This window comes from Pogona vitticeps, chromosome 2, assembly GCF_051106095.1.
Source record: "Pogona vitticeps strain Pit_001003342236 chromosome 2, PviZW2.1, whole genome shotgun sequence".
Taxonomy (NCBI): Eukaryota; Metazoa; Chordata; class Lepidosauria; order Squamata; family Agamidae; genus Pogona; species Pogona vitticeps.
Window position 1 is genome coordinate 236,151,347 of NC_135784.1, and position 16,890 is coordinate 236,168,236.

Consider the following 16,890-nt stretch of genomic DNA (forward strand, 5'->3'; position numbering starts at 1 on the left):
TGTTCTGAAAGATGCTTGATCGTCCTGATGCGTAACCTGTATTGTGGACAAGAAACTACTGTTAGGAGAATATGGACAAACAGAATAGTTTCTTGTGGACAAAGGTGCCAGACAAGGGAGTATTTTCTCTCCCTATCTGGTCAATCTGTATGCAGATAATATCATATAGAAAACTGGACTAGATTCAAATGAATGAGTGGAAACTAATGGAAGAGTCATTAATAATTGAACACAGTCATTGCCAACCTTGGCTAACTCAAATGTTCTTGGACTGCAATTCCCAGAAGCCTTCACTACCAGATATGTTTACCAGGATTTCTAGGAGTTACAGTCCATAAACACCTGGATTACCCAAGGTTGGAAACTACTGATCTAAGATATACAGATGGTATCTTATTACTGGCAGAAAGCTGTACTAACTTCTAACAAAAGAGTAAGAAAAAAGTGCAAAAGTTGAAGTTGAACATTAAAATGACAAAAATCACCACACAACTGTAATGTTGACAATGAAGAAATTGTTCAGGATTTTGTGTAACCTTGGTTCAATTGTTAATTCAAATGGAGATTGCAGCCAGGAAATAAAAAGAGAACTGAAACTCAGAAGGGTAGCAATGAAGGGACTAGAAAAGATCATCAAGAGTAAGGAGGGGTCACTGGAGACCAAGGCATAATCCATGGTATTGTACTCCCAAATATGATGTATGGGTGTGAATATGGTACTGGGGTAGAGTTTTGCAGATATCCTGGATCACAGAAAAACAAGCAGGTTCTATCAAGCCTGAACTTTCTCTGGAAGCAGAAATGTTGAAACTGATGCTGTGATACATTGGGCAAGGCAAAACTTGCTGTAAAAGACAATAATGCTGGGAAACATTGCAGCAGGAAAGGGGGAACACAAAATGCAAGGTGGATTGATTTCATAAAGGAAGCGACAGAGCTGTTTAGAGCTGAAGAGCCTATTGAGGATAGGACATTTGGAAAGTCACTGATTCCTACGGTCACCCTAAGTCAGCGTCAACTTGATGGCATATAGCAACAACGTTTTTAATTAACACCTAATCATAAATATATAATAATGCTTATGTAGTGGTTAAGGGTGGATTAAAAACAAATCAGTCCTTGCCTTAGAAGTTTGCAGTCCAAAATAGGACTTCTTGAACTTTTTCCAATTGCGACCCATTTTTGTATGAGAAATGTTTATGTGAGCCTAGATTTAAGTGACCCAAGGGCAGGTCTGTGCCAAACGCCACAATAAGTGGTTAAAGAGGGCGATGGAGGTGGAGAAGGCTAGCCGTGCAAACCCTGGCCCCAAGAGAGTGCTCTCTCTGCCTTCCCTGAGGCTGTTCTCTCCCCTTCTCCAAGTCTAGCTCGCTCCCACAAGAACAGGCCGGCCACTTTGGCCCCCTAGCCCAGTGGTCCCCAGCCTTGGGCCTCCAGATGTTCTTGGACTTCAACTCCCAGAAATCCTGGCCAGCAGAGGTGGCGGTGAAGGCTTCTGGGAGTTGTAGTCCAAGAACATCTGGAGGCCCAAGGTTGGGGACCACTGCCCTAGCCGATCTAAGGACAGCCGCGCAGCCCCATGGGAAAGCTGAATAGGGGAGGGAGGGAAGGGGAGGAGAAGGCAAGGAAAACCAGGTTGGTTGGGTTACAGCCTTGACAGACAGCAGGGAGAAGGATTCCTCTGGCATCTGCAACACTTTCACTTTACAAAACAAACAAACAAACAATAACCCGGGACAGCTCCGCTGAAAGCTGATGGTTGGCAGGTGTGTGCGTGCGTGTACGCAAATTGGCCAACACTTTCATGGGGGAGAGAAAGAGAGAACATTCTCAGTGAAGGCAGCGCTTTCCATGGGTGGCAGACAATGACCAAAACTCTCGCATTTCCCCTCTCCCCCTCAGAGAGACAGGAACAAACACTGACAGACCTCCCTCAAGTTGAGGGAATTCAGGCCCCATACCCTCAGGCCCCCTTTCTACTCCTCCGCTCCTGCTCCCGCCCCCTTGAATGGTGGCCTGGGACTGGGGAGACAGATGCTGCAGAGGAATGCACACCTGGATGGTAGAGCTGTGACTGCCGCTGCTGCTTGCAAGAAGACAGCAGGAGCCGCAGATTTTTCGCGACCTCCACATTCAGTTAGGTCTCGACCCATAGTTTAAGAAGCTTTGGTCTAGAAGACATGATGCAAGTAATAGGGAGGAAATAAGAAAACAAGAACAGTCAGACACCCATTCTTAAACTCATATTATTGTTCTAATAAACAGGTTGAATAGGAGGAGGGGAAAATCCATGAAGAAACAACCAAATGGTGACTGGTCCCTTGGCCAAGTAACTGGAGCACACTTCACTGTTCCCTCTAGTTCTCTGATAAATCCTGTATCCTTACAGGGTTGTTTCAAAAGCTGTTGAGATAATGGCTGAATCCTGTTGTGGTGTTATACAAAAGGCATAACTTGAATTGCCCCAAGTTAATAAATCTCTGTAGACATTGTTCCACACAACTTGCACAACTCAATATGCAGTGGTTGTGGAGATTTTTTAACTAGAGATAATTCACTTCGAAAAGTTAGGTCTTTTGCATAGCAGTGCAACAGAATTCCAGTGAATGTATTTGAACTTCTTTGGACACTCCAAAATGCTACACATGATATGTGACCCATTGTGATTAATGCTTCTGGTGGATCTGTAGTTTGCATCACTAAATATTTTCAAAAGGATTTGGATAGTTTTCTAATTTGTGAATCTTTGGATCTAAAACCTAATGATGTTATGGAGTCTCCAAACTCTCAGCTTTTTCTGAAGCAGTTGCTTTTTGTTCTTAAAATAAGAATTAGAACACCGTCCCTTTGAGGTTGATTGTGTATCAGCAAAAGCTGCTTTGGATGGGTCAATCTGGGCTGTCTTGTAAAATGTTTGAGCCATGCAATGTTCTTTAGCCTCTAGCCAGACATTCCAGAGAACTTAAAACTCATTTGCATACTAGATAACCATCAGTGGAATTCCAGATTTTCATTGCAGTCTCAAAATATTTACTTTGGAGGGGTCATACTGAAGCCAGGTGGGATCTGCAGTGACATATTTATGGTGATGATTGTTACTTCGAAGACTCTCCCAACAGATTTTAAATGCTGTGTTTGGGTATTTACCAGAATCTTCTATAACGATTAACACAAACGTCTCTAGTTTTTTTCTCTATAGCTTGGCCTAATTAGATAGTTTACAATTGTACATTTCAAGTGGGAGCTGCAGCAAAATGTTATAGTATATCCACTTTCCTGACAGGAATATTCCTATTAGGAGTTATAGTAGCAAGTTGTATATTCCTCACATCCAGTCTGTGTACACCCTAGTTCTCTACATTGCATGTTGAGTTTTCATTCAGTTATTTTTTGGTTGTGTAGCCTTATAGTCTTTTCAAAATGTTTTCTACTTCTGCAAGTCTTTGGATGTTACTGAGCATATTGGCACTTCTATTTTGTTTCCCAGTGGCCCTGTTTTGGATTAAGTCCTTTTAACTAGAGTCATTTAGAACTTCAGCAGATGGAAAATCTAGGATAAAAGTATTGCCGCAACCAGAGATAGGCATCTGGAAGTGTGCAAGTTATTTTAATCTGCTATAGTTTGAATCAAATAATATGGTAAGAGAGGATTTATTTTATTCTTGCATGATTTTAAAAGAATCCGGACAGTAGTAATTCTAGACATAATAGGCCAATAGCTCATGGGTCAGTGGCTAAAATCCTGTTGTTCAGTGTAATAAATTGCACTATAGTAGGACCATGGATTTGGTGAACCATCTCTTTTGTAAGCTCCATTGATTCAAATGAGCTTGCTCTGACTACAACTTATTTTAGCATAGGAAGTCATAGAGTAGGCCCATTTGATGCAATGGAAATTATGGAGAACTTGACTCATTAAATCCCTATTATTTTGTCCCGCTGTAGTATGATTTTGGCCAATATATATCTAGTTTCTATGTATATTTTTTGTAGTTCTAAAAATTGCAGCCCCACCCATTGGAATTCACCTACAAGTTAGACACTGCCTCTTGCAGCTTGTTCAGAACAAAACTTTTTCATCCAGTCTACCTATCCATGCTAGAATGTCTGTGTTAATGCCTGAATATATCAGCATCTACTGCTTACACAATATTAATATTTCAAATTTTTCATTTCTGTTCCTGCCCATCCTCTCCCACACCCATAGCTAAACTTCCATATACAGTGGGGCCTCGCTAGACAGTTACCTCGCATGACAATTTTTTCACTAGACATTGACTTTTTGCGATCGCTATAGCGATTCGCAAAACAGTGATTCCTATGGGGGAATTTCGCTAGACAATGGTCCCTGCTTTGCAAACCGATTTTCGCTAGACAATGATTTTGACAGCTCCCTCCATGCTCGCAAAATGGGTGTTTTCGGGACCTAAGCTTCGCAAGACGGCTATTTAAACAGCTGATCGGCGGTTCACAAAGCTGCTTTCCTATGGCCAATCTTCGCTAGACAATGATGATTCTTCCCCATTGGAACGCATTAAACAGGTTTCAATGCATTCCAATAGGGAAATGCTTTTCACTAGAAAATGATTTCGCTAAACAGCAATTTAAGTGGAACGGATTATCTTCTAGCGAAGCACCACTGTAAATGTCTGATCATATTCTGCCCAAGTTCTCCTCTACCTGCAACTAAACTTCCATATAAATGCCTGCATTCTGCCCACATTCTCCATGCATGTGAAGTGGGTTGTGGTCCGTGGAAGCTTACATCAAATACTGTAAAACTAGTTTTGTTTTTAAAGTGTTTCTGGATCTTTTGTTGTTGATTTTGGTGTAACAGCTATACTACCCCAAGATGTATATTACAACCAATTTTGTATGTGTGAACTCATCAAGATTCAGTTTTGTGATTGTGGTGAGCATATGTAATCTCTATGGACAATTTGATTCAACCCAATGGGCAGGGAAGTCCTAGGGAAGTGCTGCAATTCAAGATTTGAGTTATAAAGAGCAGGAGGCAGGAGAGACAGGAGCCTCTATTTCCCTGGAGGAGGAAAAGACCCTTGCCACCTTGGATTAGGTACTAGAATTTCAATAGATTTGTTCAAGCGAAGTGTTGGAAGTGTGGTGTGAATCCACACAGTGGACCTATGTATTGGTATCTTAGAGTTTTATAGACTGTATACTTGGAGCTTTACATAGAGCCTTGTGGCACAGTGGTTAAACTGCTGTACTGCAGCCAAAACTGTGCTCACGACCTGGGGTTCAATTCCAGGTAGCCGGCTCCAGGTTGACTCAGCCTTCTATCCTTCCGAGGTCAGTAAAATGAGTACTCAGCTCACTTGGGGGGCAATGTGTAGCTTGCATAATTAACTTGTAAACTGCCCAGAGAGTGATTGAAACACTATGGGGCAGTATATAAGCAACACACATTCCTTTTTTTGCTTTGCTTTTTACATGGTAGAAGTCCTATCTCAGTTCATAAATATATGTGAGATTTTGTTCTTGTTTGGCTTCAAAGAGACATTTGAATTCTTTATTTCTTTAAGAAACTATTTCTCTAATGCTGGTGAAAAGGACTCAAGTGTATGTATATAAAAACATTTTTTGGTAAAATTTGTATTTGCTACACTTGTTTAGCTAGACAGACAGACAGTCCCATAGAACCAGATAATATAACAGTGTTTTAAGTGTGACTCATACATGTGTCACATTTGTGTTCCATTGTTTTTCCAGTGAGATCATGGTGTATACTTGTGTTCCATGTGCTCCTCACAACTGCCCTATGTAGGGGGTTAAGAAAGAAATTGCCTCTCTCCAGTCCAAGTCTGATACTTATTTCATTACAATGTACTGGCTCTCCTTGGCTCTGGGAATTGTGAACTGAAAGCCATGACAGGTGGTCATACAAGACTGACTGAAAGCTTACGTTTTCAGGGGAGTAAAAAGATAATTATTCTTCCATTAAATTTAGAAGGAAATTGTGTTTAATGAAATGGTAACTGAAGAAAAAGATGGATGTGGAAGGTTCCATTGTTCATATGTCTACAATGTATCATTTCAAAGTGAGCTATGAAGCTTTGTGTATTAGGGAAGAATGTAGACTAGCTCAGAATAGGAAAGAGACAAAACAGAATTCATGTAGAAACAGGACAGAGAAAGAAAGATAGAAGAATCAATAGGTTCAAAGCGAACTAGCCCTGAGAGTAAAATGGTTGTCTCTCAATAATCTTTTTCTGCATCCTTTTATAGCAATTTGACAAAATGGGGCAAAGAAATCAATCTCAGGTAAAATCAAAAAGTAGTGAGCAAGAGAGAAGTTATTTCATATAATTAGATTTGAAAGGCCACATCAACAGTCAAGTTATGATGTGTTGTTTAGCACTCATAGCTCCAGTGGAGGCATCCAACAGCAGAACAAGGATGAAGAATTGCCACTGGTGAGGTTCAGTGGGATACAATCCATTCAAGAAAAATAAAGTGATCAGTTTCCTTTCCCTTTTTATTAACTCACTTTAAAAATGAAATGTATTCTACTGGCAATCCAATGCATGGGACCCAAAGAGTATCCAGGAATTGCAAACAATGTGGTAGTATATTTGCACAGTGCACAGATAAAGTAAGAAATAGGCATTGCTACATAAACATAAATCTGGGCTACAAATCAGAGCTAACACCTGGACAAGACTTCATGTCAACAAATTTCTTTGTTCATTCTTGGGAATGTACCAAAAAGAGGATGGGGATCATTACTAGAGTGTATGAATTCTCAACATGACAGTTATGTCATATTGCTCTTTGACAAACATTAATCTGTACTTTGAAAGAGTGTCATTTTTCAGTGACATTGCATTTGATGTTTAACTGTCTCTGCCGATTCAGCATCTTCAAAGTGGAAGCGGAATGAACAAATGATATCTATAAGGCCAACCGAAATGTATGCTAGAAGCTTGCTTAGCAGCATGTCCTTGTTTCAGACCATTTGCTTTGATTCAAACTTGATCATATTTCAAACACATAGCTCCACTGTAGGATGTAGTGAAACACTAGACTTTGCCACATGTTCACTGAGAAAATAATTTAATATTTATTTCATAGTTGTTTGCAATTGTTATATTGAACCCATCTGTGGTATAAAAGAACATGCAAGACAGTGTAGAAAGACATCCACTATTCTCAGGTGGAATTGTAAGTGTGTGTTTATTATCCTCTCCCTATTCAAGGTTAAGGTTATGAAGGCATCAATAATGCATCCTGATAAAGCATGATATTGTATACTGTATTATTTTACATTTTTGTCAACTTGGTTCAAGAATAAATGGGCAATACATACTATGTCTATGTACAGAAAAAATAGAACTTAGGGAGCATCTTCACTCTGGGTTGCTTCAGCTAAGACTGGCTTCATCTGGGTTTCAGGGCTGAATGTTGGATTTTTTTATATTGACTGAGTTTTCTGATTGGCTGTAATGGGAAACTCAATCTAGGTTTATAATGCATTTGTTTATTTATTTATTTCACTTCACATTCTTCCTTGCAGAATTAGTTTTACAGTTTTAGAACTGAATTTAGTTTGCAAGCATAGCAGTTTTGTCAGAGGATAGGAAGCCAATAAAAATTTGAGACAAATGCAGGATATTTATGATTGGCATCTTTAATGTTGTTTTGGGGAGAACTCATCTCATTATTTCTGCTTGTGTCTCTGCAGCTGTCTTGTAGGCAAACTGACTTTGTCCTGCTTCTGCTTGTAGTTGATGGAGATGACATTTTCCTGAAATTTCAAATGAATTATCAGCATAACGTACCACATCTGTGTGTGTCTGTGTGTGGAGAGACAGATGTGGACTCAGACATACACAATCTATGAATAGTTAAGAGTGAATGAATGCAACAAGGGCCAGGATTGTGGGGCATGATGGTGAAGAGTGGCTGATATTCTGATACATGTCACTTCAGTGATCCTTCCCAAGGCATTGTGATAAGAGATAATATTTTAAAAAAGAGTTCATGTTTTTTTAAAAGCCACTGTTCTATCTGCACTAGTCACTTATCAGATGCCCTGAAAATAGAGAGAGCTTCACTCCCTGTGTTTATATTCACCAAAATTCTGTTGCTCAGCATAATAAACCATACTAAAGTTTGACCGTTGAATCAATGGGAATTTAATGCATCAACCTGGTCTTTTCTACCAATGGGAGCGAGAGTGGTCCGATGGTGACTGACCTTGAGTCGGTACTCTTGTCATGGTCGGATCACCACCTAATAAGATGTACCACCAAGATGGCTCTCCCCCCTCGCAGGGAGCCCGGACCTATTGTTATGGTCCGCCCTCGAAGGCTACTGGATCCGACTGGATTCCAGGATGCCATGAGAGGGATTACGGCTGACCTGGCTGGCGCTCCTGTCGAGGCTCTGGTCGAGGCTTGGTCCACTGCCGCGACTAGTGCCGTTGACATGATCGCACCTAAACGCCCTCTCCGCCGCAGAGATCGCCCGGCGCCCTGGTTTACCCAGGACCTCCGGACGTCGAAGCGGGTCAGGAGACGGCTAGAGCGCAAATGGAGAAAGGACCCGACGGTTTTTAATCGTATAGCTGTTAAGGTCGCTACTAACCTTTACCAGGCCAAGGTAAAGGCTGCCAATCGAACATACCTCGCTAACCGGATAAGCGAGGCGTCCAATCAGCAGGCGGAACTATTCCGTATAGTACGTGACCTATCCGGAGTTGGCCCGGGAGATAGGCCTCCCCCTAGTTTTACACCGGACCAATTTGCAGCATTTTTTAAATCTAAAGTGGAGGCCATCCGCCGGGACCTCTCCCCTTTTTTGAACACAGTGAGTCGAGCTGAGATGTCCAGCGCTCCGTCTTGTCCGGTGACTTTTAATTCTTTTCAGCCCGTTTCGCCCGACACTGTGGCCAGGACGCTTGACCGCTGTCGTGCCACCACCTCCTCTTTAGACCCTTGCCCGGCCTGGCTAATCAAGGCAGCCAGGTCCTCAACAACGGAATGGGCCACTGTAATAATTAATGGGTCTTTCCTTGAGGGCAGATTTCCCTCTGCCCTCAAGGACACACTCATTAGGCCCATAAGAAAGAAACCGAGCTTGGCGGCGGACGAAATTGGCAATTATAGGCCCGTCGCCAATGTTTCTTTCTTAAGCAAGGTAGTTGAGAGGGTGGTGGCCGATCAGCTTCAGGCGTTCCTGGATGAAACAGATGCCCTGGATCCATTCCAGTCGGGATTCAGGCCGCGCCATGGAACAGAAACGGCATTGGTCGCCCTGTGCGATGACCTGTTGAGGGAGGCCGACAGGGGCAAAATGTCTCTGCTGGTCCTCCTCGACATCTCAGCGGCCTTCGATACCATTGACCACGGTATCCTCCTGGGGAGGCTCACCGAGTTAGGAATAGGTGGCCGGGCATTTGCCTGGCTCCGTTCCTTCTTGGAGGACCGACCCCAGAGAGTCCAGCTTGGGGAGAATGTCTCGGCCCCGTGGAGCCTCAATTGTGGGGTTCCACAGGGGTCGATCATCTCCCCAATGCTGTTTAACATTTACATGAGGCCGCTGGGGAGGGTCATCAGGGGGTGTGGAGCTCGGTGCCACCAATATGCTGATGACACGCAGCTCTACATCTCCTTCTTTCCAACTGCAGGAGATGCCGTTCTGTCCCTTCAGCGTTGCCTGGAGACTGTACGGGAATGGATGCAGGAGAACGGGCTGAGGCTGAACCCGGACAAGACGGAGGTACTGAGGGTGGGCGCTCCCACAGCTGGGGATTTGGGTGATTCCCTCATTTTTGGGGGCGTGACCCTGCCTGTCAGCGATGGGGTTCGCAGCTTGGGTATCCATCTGGACCCGGCGCTCACTATGGAAAACCAGGTGGCGTCTGTGGTCCGTACCGCATTTTTCCATCTTAGGCGGATAGCCCAGCTGCGACCCTACCTTGACGTGGGGGCCCTCACTACTTTGGTACATGCGCTTGTAATCTCAAGATTAGACCACTGTAATGCGCTCTACGTGGGGCTACCTTTGAGGCTGCTGCGGAAACTTCAGGTGGTGCAGAATGCTGCGGCCAGGCTACTCAGTGGAGTGAGAAGATACCAACATATCTCCCCCACTCTGGCCGCATTGCATTGGCTGCCCATCCGATTCCGCATCGACTTCAAAGTACTGATGCTTACTTATAAAGCCCTAAACGGTTTAGGACCTCAATATCTGGCGGAACGCCTCCTCCCACCAAGATCTACCCGTGTCACCCGCGCAAGCCAGGAGGTAAGGCTGAGGAGCCTGACGCCGAGAGAGGCCCGGAAGGAAAAGACCAGAAATCGGGCCTTCTCGGCGGTGGCTCCTCGCCTATGGAACAACTTGCCTCGCTGGGCACTTTTAAAAAACAACTAAAAACATTTATGTATAAGCAGGCCTTCCCAACAGCTAATTCCAACAGTTAATTCCTGACGACCTTTTCTTTTGTACTCCTATGATCTCTATTTTTGTGTATTTGTAATGGTTTTAATATTTACTGTTGTGGATTGTAAGCCGCCTAGAGTGGTCGAATTTGGCCAGATAGGCGGGATAGAAATGAAATAAATAAATAAATAAATAAATAAACTCCTGCATATGTTTCATTGATTCCGATGGGCCTACTTTAACTGTGACATAATATGCTAATGTAAGTGACAACTATAATAGGTCCATTTTAATCAATGGAATGTATGGAGAAATTGACTCGCCAAATCCCCAGTGATTCGATGAGTCTATTCTAGTGCAAGGTATTACAATAAGCAACAGGATTTTGGCTATTGTTTCAATAGCACTTTCTCCATAGAAACCAATCATCCTTCTCAACTAGGCAAGATTAATTTATGGCTTTGCCTTAGTTCAATTACATGGTTATCTGCCTGTCCCTCCTGCCTCATCAGACTTGTGATGCAGAAACTGATATCTCTTGCATACCACTTCTTAAAAGTCCACAGGAATCCTTGAATATTTCCAAAGCTTTTACAGGTATTCTGCATTCTTACAGTCTTATGTGGGTAAATGTGCTTTGTATCCAAGATATAACCAGTGTCCCTTCCCCCCCCCCCTGTTCTTGCAACAGCATTTCTTGCAGGTTTTTGAGTGCACATTTTATTGTACATTTTATTGCACTATTTTTGAAAACTATCCTGGATAGAAGCTACAATAATTAGTCATAAACACCTGTCAGTCTCCTTCTTACTGCCTGGTATTTTCTTTTAATTGAGATCTTATAGGAGATTCAGAAATACAGCAGTTGGCCAGAAGAAAGTATGAAAACACCAGTCTGCATTTCCAAAGTGGTACACAACTTTGAGAGCAGGCCATTATCCTCCCAGCTGCTTCAGAAAGACCTGACTTAAACTGAACGATCTCAGTGTTTTAAAAAAAATCCTGCTTGTTTTTTCCATGTACGCATTGGGCATTGTGCCCTAGACTGTTTCCCCCCCCCCCCCACATCAATTGAGCAAAGGGGCCTTCACTATACCCTTGTACATATATAAGCCCCATAGTTTCTGTGGCATAATCTCCAGCTTGCAAAATTGCAAGCAAAGGATTATTGGAGCAATTGTGGAATACTGTGCCCATGGTGCAGTTATGGTCTGCATTTGCTAATCAGATTCTATTTTGAATGAATGAATATATGAAAAGCAGTACAAACATCTAGTTTTCTGTTCACCTACCTTATCCCTTTCCTCATTTGTTCATTTTCTTGTCTTAAGCAGATTTAATAGTCCCACTGCTCCTGCTATAATGTCCCTTGTTTCATGCCTCTGCATTTATTGCCATCATTAAAACCTAACCAGTGTAAGGGGTTTCTAGATGAGACTGATTAAATTATTGCAATGGTTTCAGGCCTGTTTATGGGACATAGGCTGTATCATCTGCCTTGGTGGATTATCCACCCTGCAAAATGAATGGTTGGCTCTGTTGGATCTCTCATTGGCTTTTGAAACCAGCAAAACAGCAGTTCGTTGCGGTTCATGGTTCATTGAGGTCCACAAAGCATGAACTTGCTTGACTTTTGGGAAAAAATGAACCACAAATTGGTTTGTTTTGGTTTGGAAGTGTGAGAGACCTAGAATGGCCCCCAAGCCACTTGGAGACACCAAAATTGCAGAGAAGTGTCTCATGGCTCCTCTCTACACCCCCTCCAATTTCAGTGAAGTTTGGTTTTGGATGTCCAAGTTATACATCCTCAAACTAAGTCCCCCCCCCCCGCCAGGAAAGTGCCATTTAGTAGCTAGCTTGGGGAAAATTTCAATAGTGGTTCATGCCAGGGAATCTGACACAGGGTGTTGCTCATCAGGAAATGAACTGGGGAGGGACAATGTCCTTTCTCCAAACCCCATGGACAAGAGAAGCAATGAGGCACTAGAGATCTGAGCTAACCTGGTTTCAAGGTAGAAGGGTTCCTCTGACTAGCAGAAGTGGCTCAGAGGTGAAAATGGCTCATGTGAATCAGTCTTATAAATAAGAACAAGCAACTTCCCCGGAGCCCTTTGAGTCATGCATTTGGCTTCCTGACCTGCCAATCCAGTAGTCTGTAGATCCCTCCCATGGTTGCCTAGTGCTTCTGATTCGCAGGAGCAGGCTATCACATATAGTCATAGCCAAAAAATATTGGCACCCTTGCAATTCTGTCAGAAAATGCAACCCTTCTCTCAGAATGGGATGGAATTTGAAAGCACTGTAATGGTCCTTGAAGTAGCCCTTTAGAGAGGCAAATTCAGAATATAGAATGAGGAATTCTTCTTATGTGCTCTGGCCATTGATCAGCAGTCTTCCCTAGAAGACTGTATTTCTGCTGTAGAAACTTGAGAACACAAATGTTAATTATTATCTCTGTCATAATTAAAAACTATTAAAGGAGTAAACCTGACAGGTCTTAGGACCGGATTTTCCCCAATCTCTAGGTATAACAAGCAATGAGTCAAGTTCATAATGAGATAGGCTGAAGGAAAATATAGTTTGATTTTGTATGTTAAGCAAATTTAAAATCTAGACACCCATCTCCTTCTATTCTGAGTTCGTGCCTGGACTCATGGCTGAGTGAGAAGGCAATTGTGTGTGTGTTGCACTTACACAGTTTCAGTGAACCAAAAAGCCAGGATCAAGGAGAGTACATGAAAAAGAGTCCATAAGTGCATGCAGTGAGCCCATCATGCCATATGGCGCAAGACATGAACTGGGGCACCATGATACTGGGGTTTATTGTTGCACAAACCCTGGCAGCAGCAGTTGCCTGTAGGGGGAAAAAACTTCCTCATGGACTTCAAGTCCCACCTGCACTGTAGGGTTTGGGAAAAAAATCCATATGAATAGGTGGACATAACGAGGGTCCTACATCCACTCACCTTCTGCTGTTGCTACGAGCTCTGTGCTCCCCCCTCCTATTGCTCTGGAGCTTGTGGTCTACAAGCCACTCCTGGCAGGAGGCAGGAGGGCAAGCCTTACTGCAAGGCTGAAGAGTGGCTTGCAGAGTGCGAGCTCTGGAGTGATAGGAAGGGAGCGCAGAGCCTGCAGCAACAGCGGAAGGTGAGTGGACGGTCCAGCCCCAGGGGGCTGAACCCTCGTTATGTCCAGTTGTGCAGGGTTATTCATATTCATACACAAATATCAATACCCCCATCTCTAGTGCTGTACATAAGGCTGCTCGGAATGAAAATTGTAGAGGGAATGGTGGCAACCACTGCAACATTTGTTGAACTTTGCTGCTGTTCCCAGGGCTTGAATTGACATATTAGCTGGTCAGATGGGTTTTGCCCAGATACTTACCCCCTTTTTCTTGCATTGCTCTTGTTCCTATTTCCATCATCCGTTGGCTTAGAAGCAGAATGGCTGCCCTATAATCTTTGGTGACACTGAAATAAAAAGGGCTGAACTTTCTCTCTTTCTTTCTCATTACATTTCTCTGTCTCCTTTCTACTGAAAAATAGTAAACCCATCTGGCTTGCAAATATGAAGCACACCATCTTTCTGTATGGGAACACAGAAATAATTTTGTGGAGTTCCAAAGCTAGTATGTATCTTGACACTGTTTGCTCTGGAGTTTATGAAAATATTATTGGAGTTTTAGCAGCAATTCAGCACCAAACTGTTGTTGTTATATGCTGCCAAGCCAGAACCAACTTATTGTAACATTAATAGGGTTTTCTAGGTAAGTGAAACATTTAAGGAGTCATTTTACCAGTTCAACTTCCCCAGCGAGTTTCCATGGCTGAGCATCAACTTGAACCCTGTTCTCCAGAGTCCTAGTCCATCAATCTGTCCACTACATCATGCTGTGAACCAGTATAAAACTGCGTCTGGATAAATGTCACCCATATAGCTTTAGTAACATTTCCAGTGGTAATTCAATTAACAAGCTTATAGTGCACTGCTAAGACAAAACTCAGTTTTTGGCTTCCCTTTATGTGTTGGGACAGCCTGTTGTTTACTCACTCACATGGGCAATAGACAATTAAAAACTGAATAACCTGAAGGCATCATTATCTAAGGTTTACATTATTTTACCATTAAGAAAATATAATTTGTTTCATGCATAAAAATAATGAATGAGATAAATATAGAATAATACATTTTCCGACTCCTTCATAATACAGCTATATAGTAACTCTGATTGTCAGGGTAGAGCAAAAGGGTTAAAATATAGAACCCTTTTGATCTGCACTAACTGAAAAAAGGCACAAAGTAGCCAATGAATTAGTAGTAAATATTGTGGCTTAATAACTACAGTATTTGAAAAATAAAACTATGGGAATAAATATTCTCTACTTTACACAGGATAAAAAAGCGTGCTGCTCATAAAATGTCAGTAAAGCAAGATTATTTGCCAGTGTTCAATATTTGATAGAAATCCTGAGCTCACTAATCACATCTGCTTGTGCATGATTTGATTTGATCTGGTCTTGGTATGTAGGCAAGTCAAATCTATGTTGCTTATTACTGTCAGATGAATTGTGAAAATTTAGGTAGGCCCGAGTACTTGTTTCTATCAGTTTTTCTAGTAGAGTCTCCTTATGAAAATTAGGTGGAAGAAGCATTCTCCAATAATACAGTGATTCCCAACATCTTGGGTCCCCAGATGTTCAAAAACTCCTAAAAGCCTTCACCACTAGTGGTGCTGGCCAGGATTTCTGTGAGTTGTAGTCCAAAAACATCTGGGGATCCAAGGTTGGGAAGCACTGTAATGACAGAGAGCCACTGCCTGGTATTTCTACACTTTCTAGTATCTATATTGATATCTTCGCTGATAAACATATCAGTGACACGGAATACATAATGGCCAGGATCCAAGGGGAATCCATGCAACCCCTTGTGGAACCTCAAAACCTGTTCCAGAGGGCAGGAAATCCTTTGGAACTGGTTTCCAGGCAATGTAAAATATTATGGGATGATGGATGGCAAATTCAATTTAATCACACAGATGATGAGTGACTAGGATGATATTGGATTTAATCCACAATCCAAGAAACAGGTACATGCTGCCTATGAACTCCTGTTTCCCTTCACTCCGTTTCATAATTCTTTTGTTAACACGCTCCAGGCAGTAGGAAAAGTAGGGTTTAGAACAGACCTGAGAGCTTTGTATTTGTCTCCCAGGAAGAGGAATTTGAAGCCAGTTGCGAAGGCAGTCAAGCCAACACTGCCCCGTGTCTCCCCTCAAGCTGACCACTCCGGTGAGAAGGTGGAAAGACAAGTCTCACCACACACCTGCTGAGCAGTCAGCTGAGAGGAGAAGTGGGGAAGCTCCAGTGGGACTATGTCTGTGATTGGCACAATGTTGCTGCCACTGGGCACGTATGAGCTGAGAAGCCTAGTAAGTGGAGCAGGCTGGTTCTGGGGGGGGGGAGAGAAGAACCTCTGGGACATCTGTGCTGGCGGGCTTCATATTCGTCTCACCCAGGAGGCAGATACGAAGCTCCCATGTCTAGGCTAGAAGTCTATATAATGTCTGTAATATAAAAAAATGGATATCTGTGAAGAACAAGCAATTTAGAACAGCTGCTTGAGCTATAATGAACTGACGAACCACTGTGTCCAAATCCTTCTATCTTTTCAAATTCAATTGCTTTTCATAATCATTCATTATTTTTTGCTTATGGACATTAGAAGATTTCAGAGATATGACTAAAAATCAGGAAGCAATGTTTAATTTTTAACAGGAAAATTGTCAGTCCATTTCTTAATTTTTCATAAAATGTATATAAGCATTTCACATAACTGATTCTGGTTTTAAAGTCCAAAATTTCAATAGGCGTTTATTACTTTTTATTATTGCTTGACATGTTTTTTGTGTAGATATGAACTAATTAAATAAAAAAAACTGAACAGCACTTTTTACAGTAAATTTCCTTAAGTTCACTAGATGGAATGGTTCTAAATATCCATACGGCTATTTGATTAATTTTTTCCCCACCTGTGAAGATAGTTTGGCTATAGATTGGTACAGAATTACTTAAAACGTTGCATATAAATTAAAAATTAAAAAGGTAGATATAGACAGAATAAGCAACTCAGTTATAAACTTTGGTTATGCAATTACTGCCCCAAGGGCAGTCTGTCTATTTCATATCATATGTCATCCTTTTGAAAGACGAGCACAAGGTTCAAGTAACATTTCAGCAAAGCAGGAAACTGTATAATTTATAGACCTTTTTAAAAATGAAAACCAGACAAACTGCTTTTCATAAATTAAATCTTTCTCTTGTCTCCCTCTCCACCTTTTTTTCTCTATCCAGATTGGAGCACTGAAGGATTACTACCACTTCTACCATAGTAAAACAATTAAAAGGTCAGTTCTCTCAAGTAGAGGTACTCACAGCTTCATTTCAATGGAACCAAAGGTAAGATAATACAGCTGGCCAGTAG

The 16,890-nt window shown here is 42.1% G+C and overlaps 1 protein-coding gene across 2 annotated transcripts in view; it reads left to right on the plus strand.

Moving 5' to 3' along the window:
- The window catches only part of PCSK5 (proprotein convertase subtilisin/kexin type 5), a 357,644-nt gene that overhangs the window by 25,567 nt on the left and 315,187 nt on the right, over positions 1–16,890 (plus strand). For both annotated transcript variants that reach the window (XM_020787785.3, XM_020787784.3), the window contains exon 2: positions 16,761–16,865. In XM_020787785.3, the coding sequence (XP_020643444.3) occupies positions 16,761–16,865 (105 nt within the window). The remainder of the gene's footprint in view (positions 1–16,760; positions 16,866–16,890) is intronic.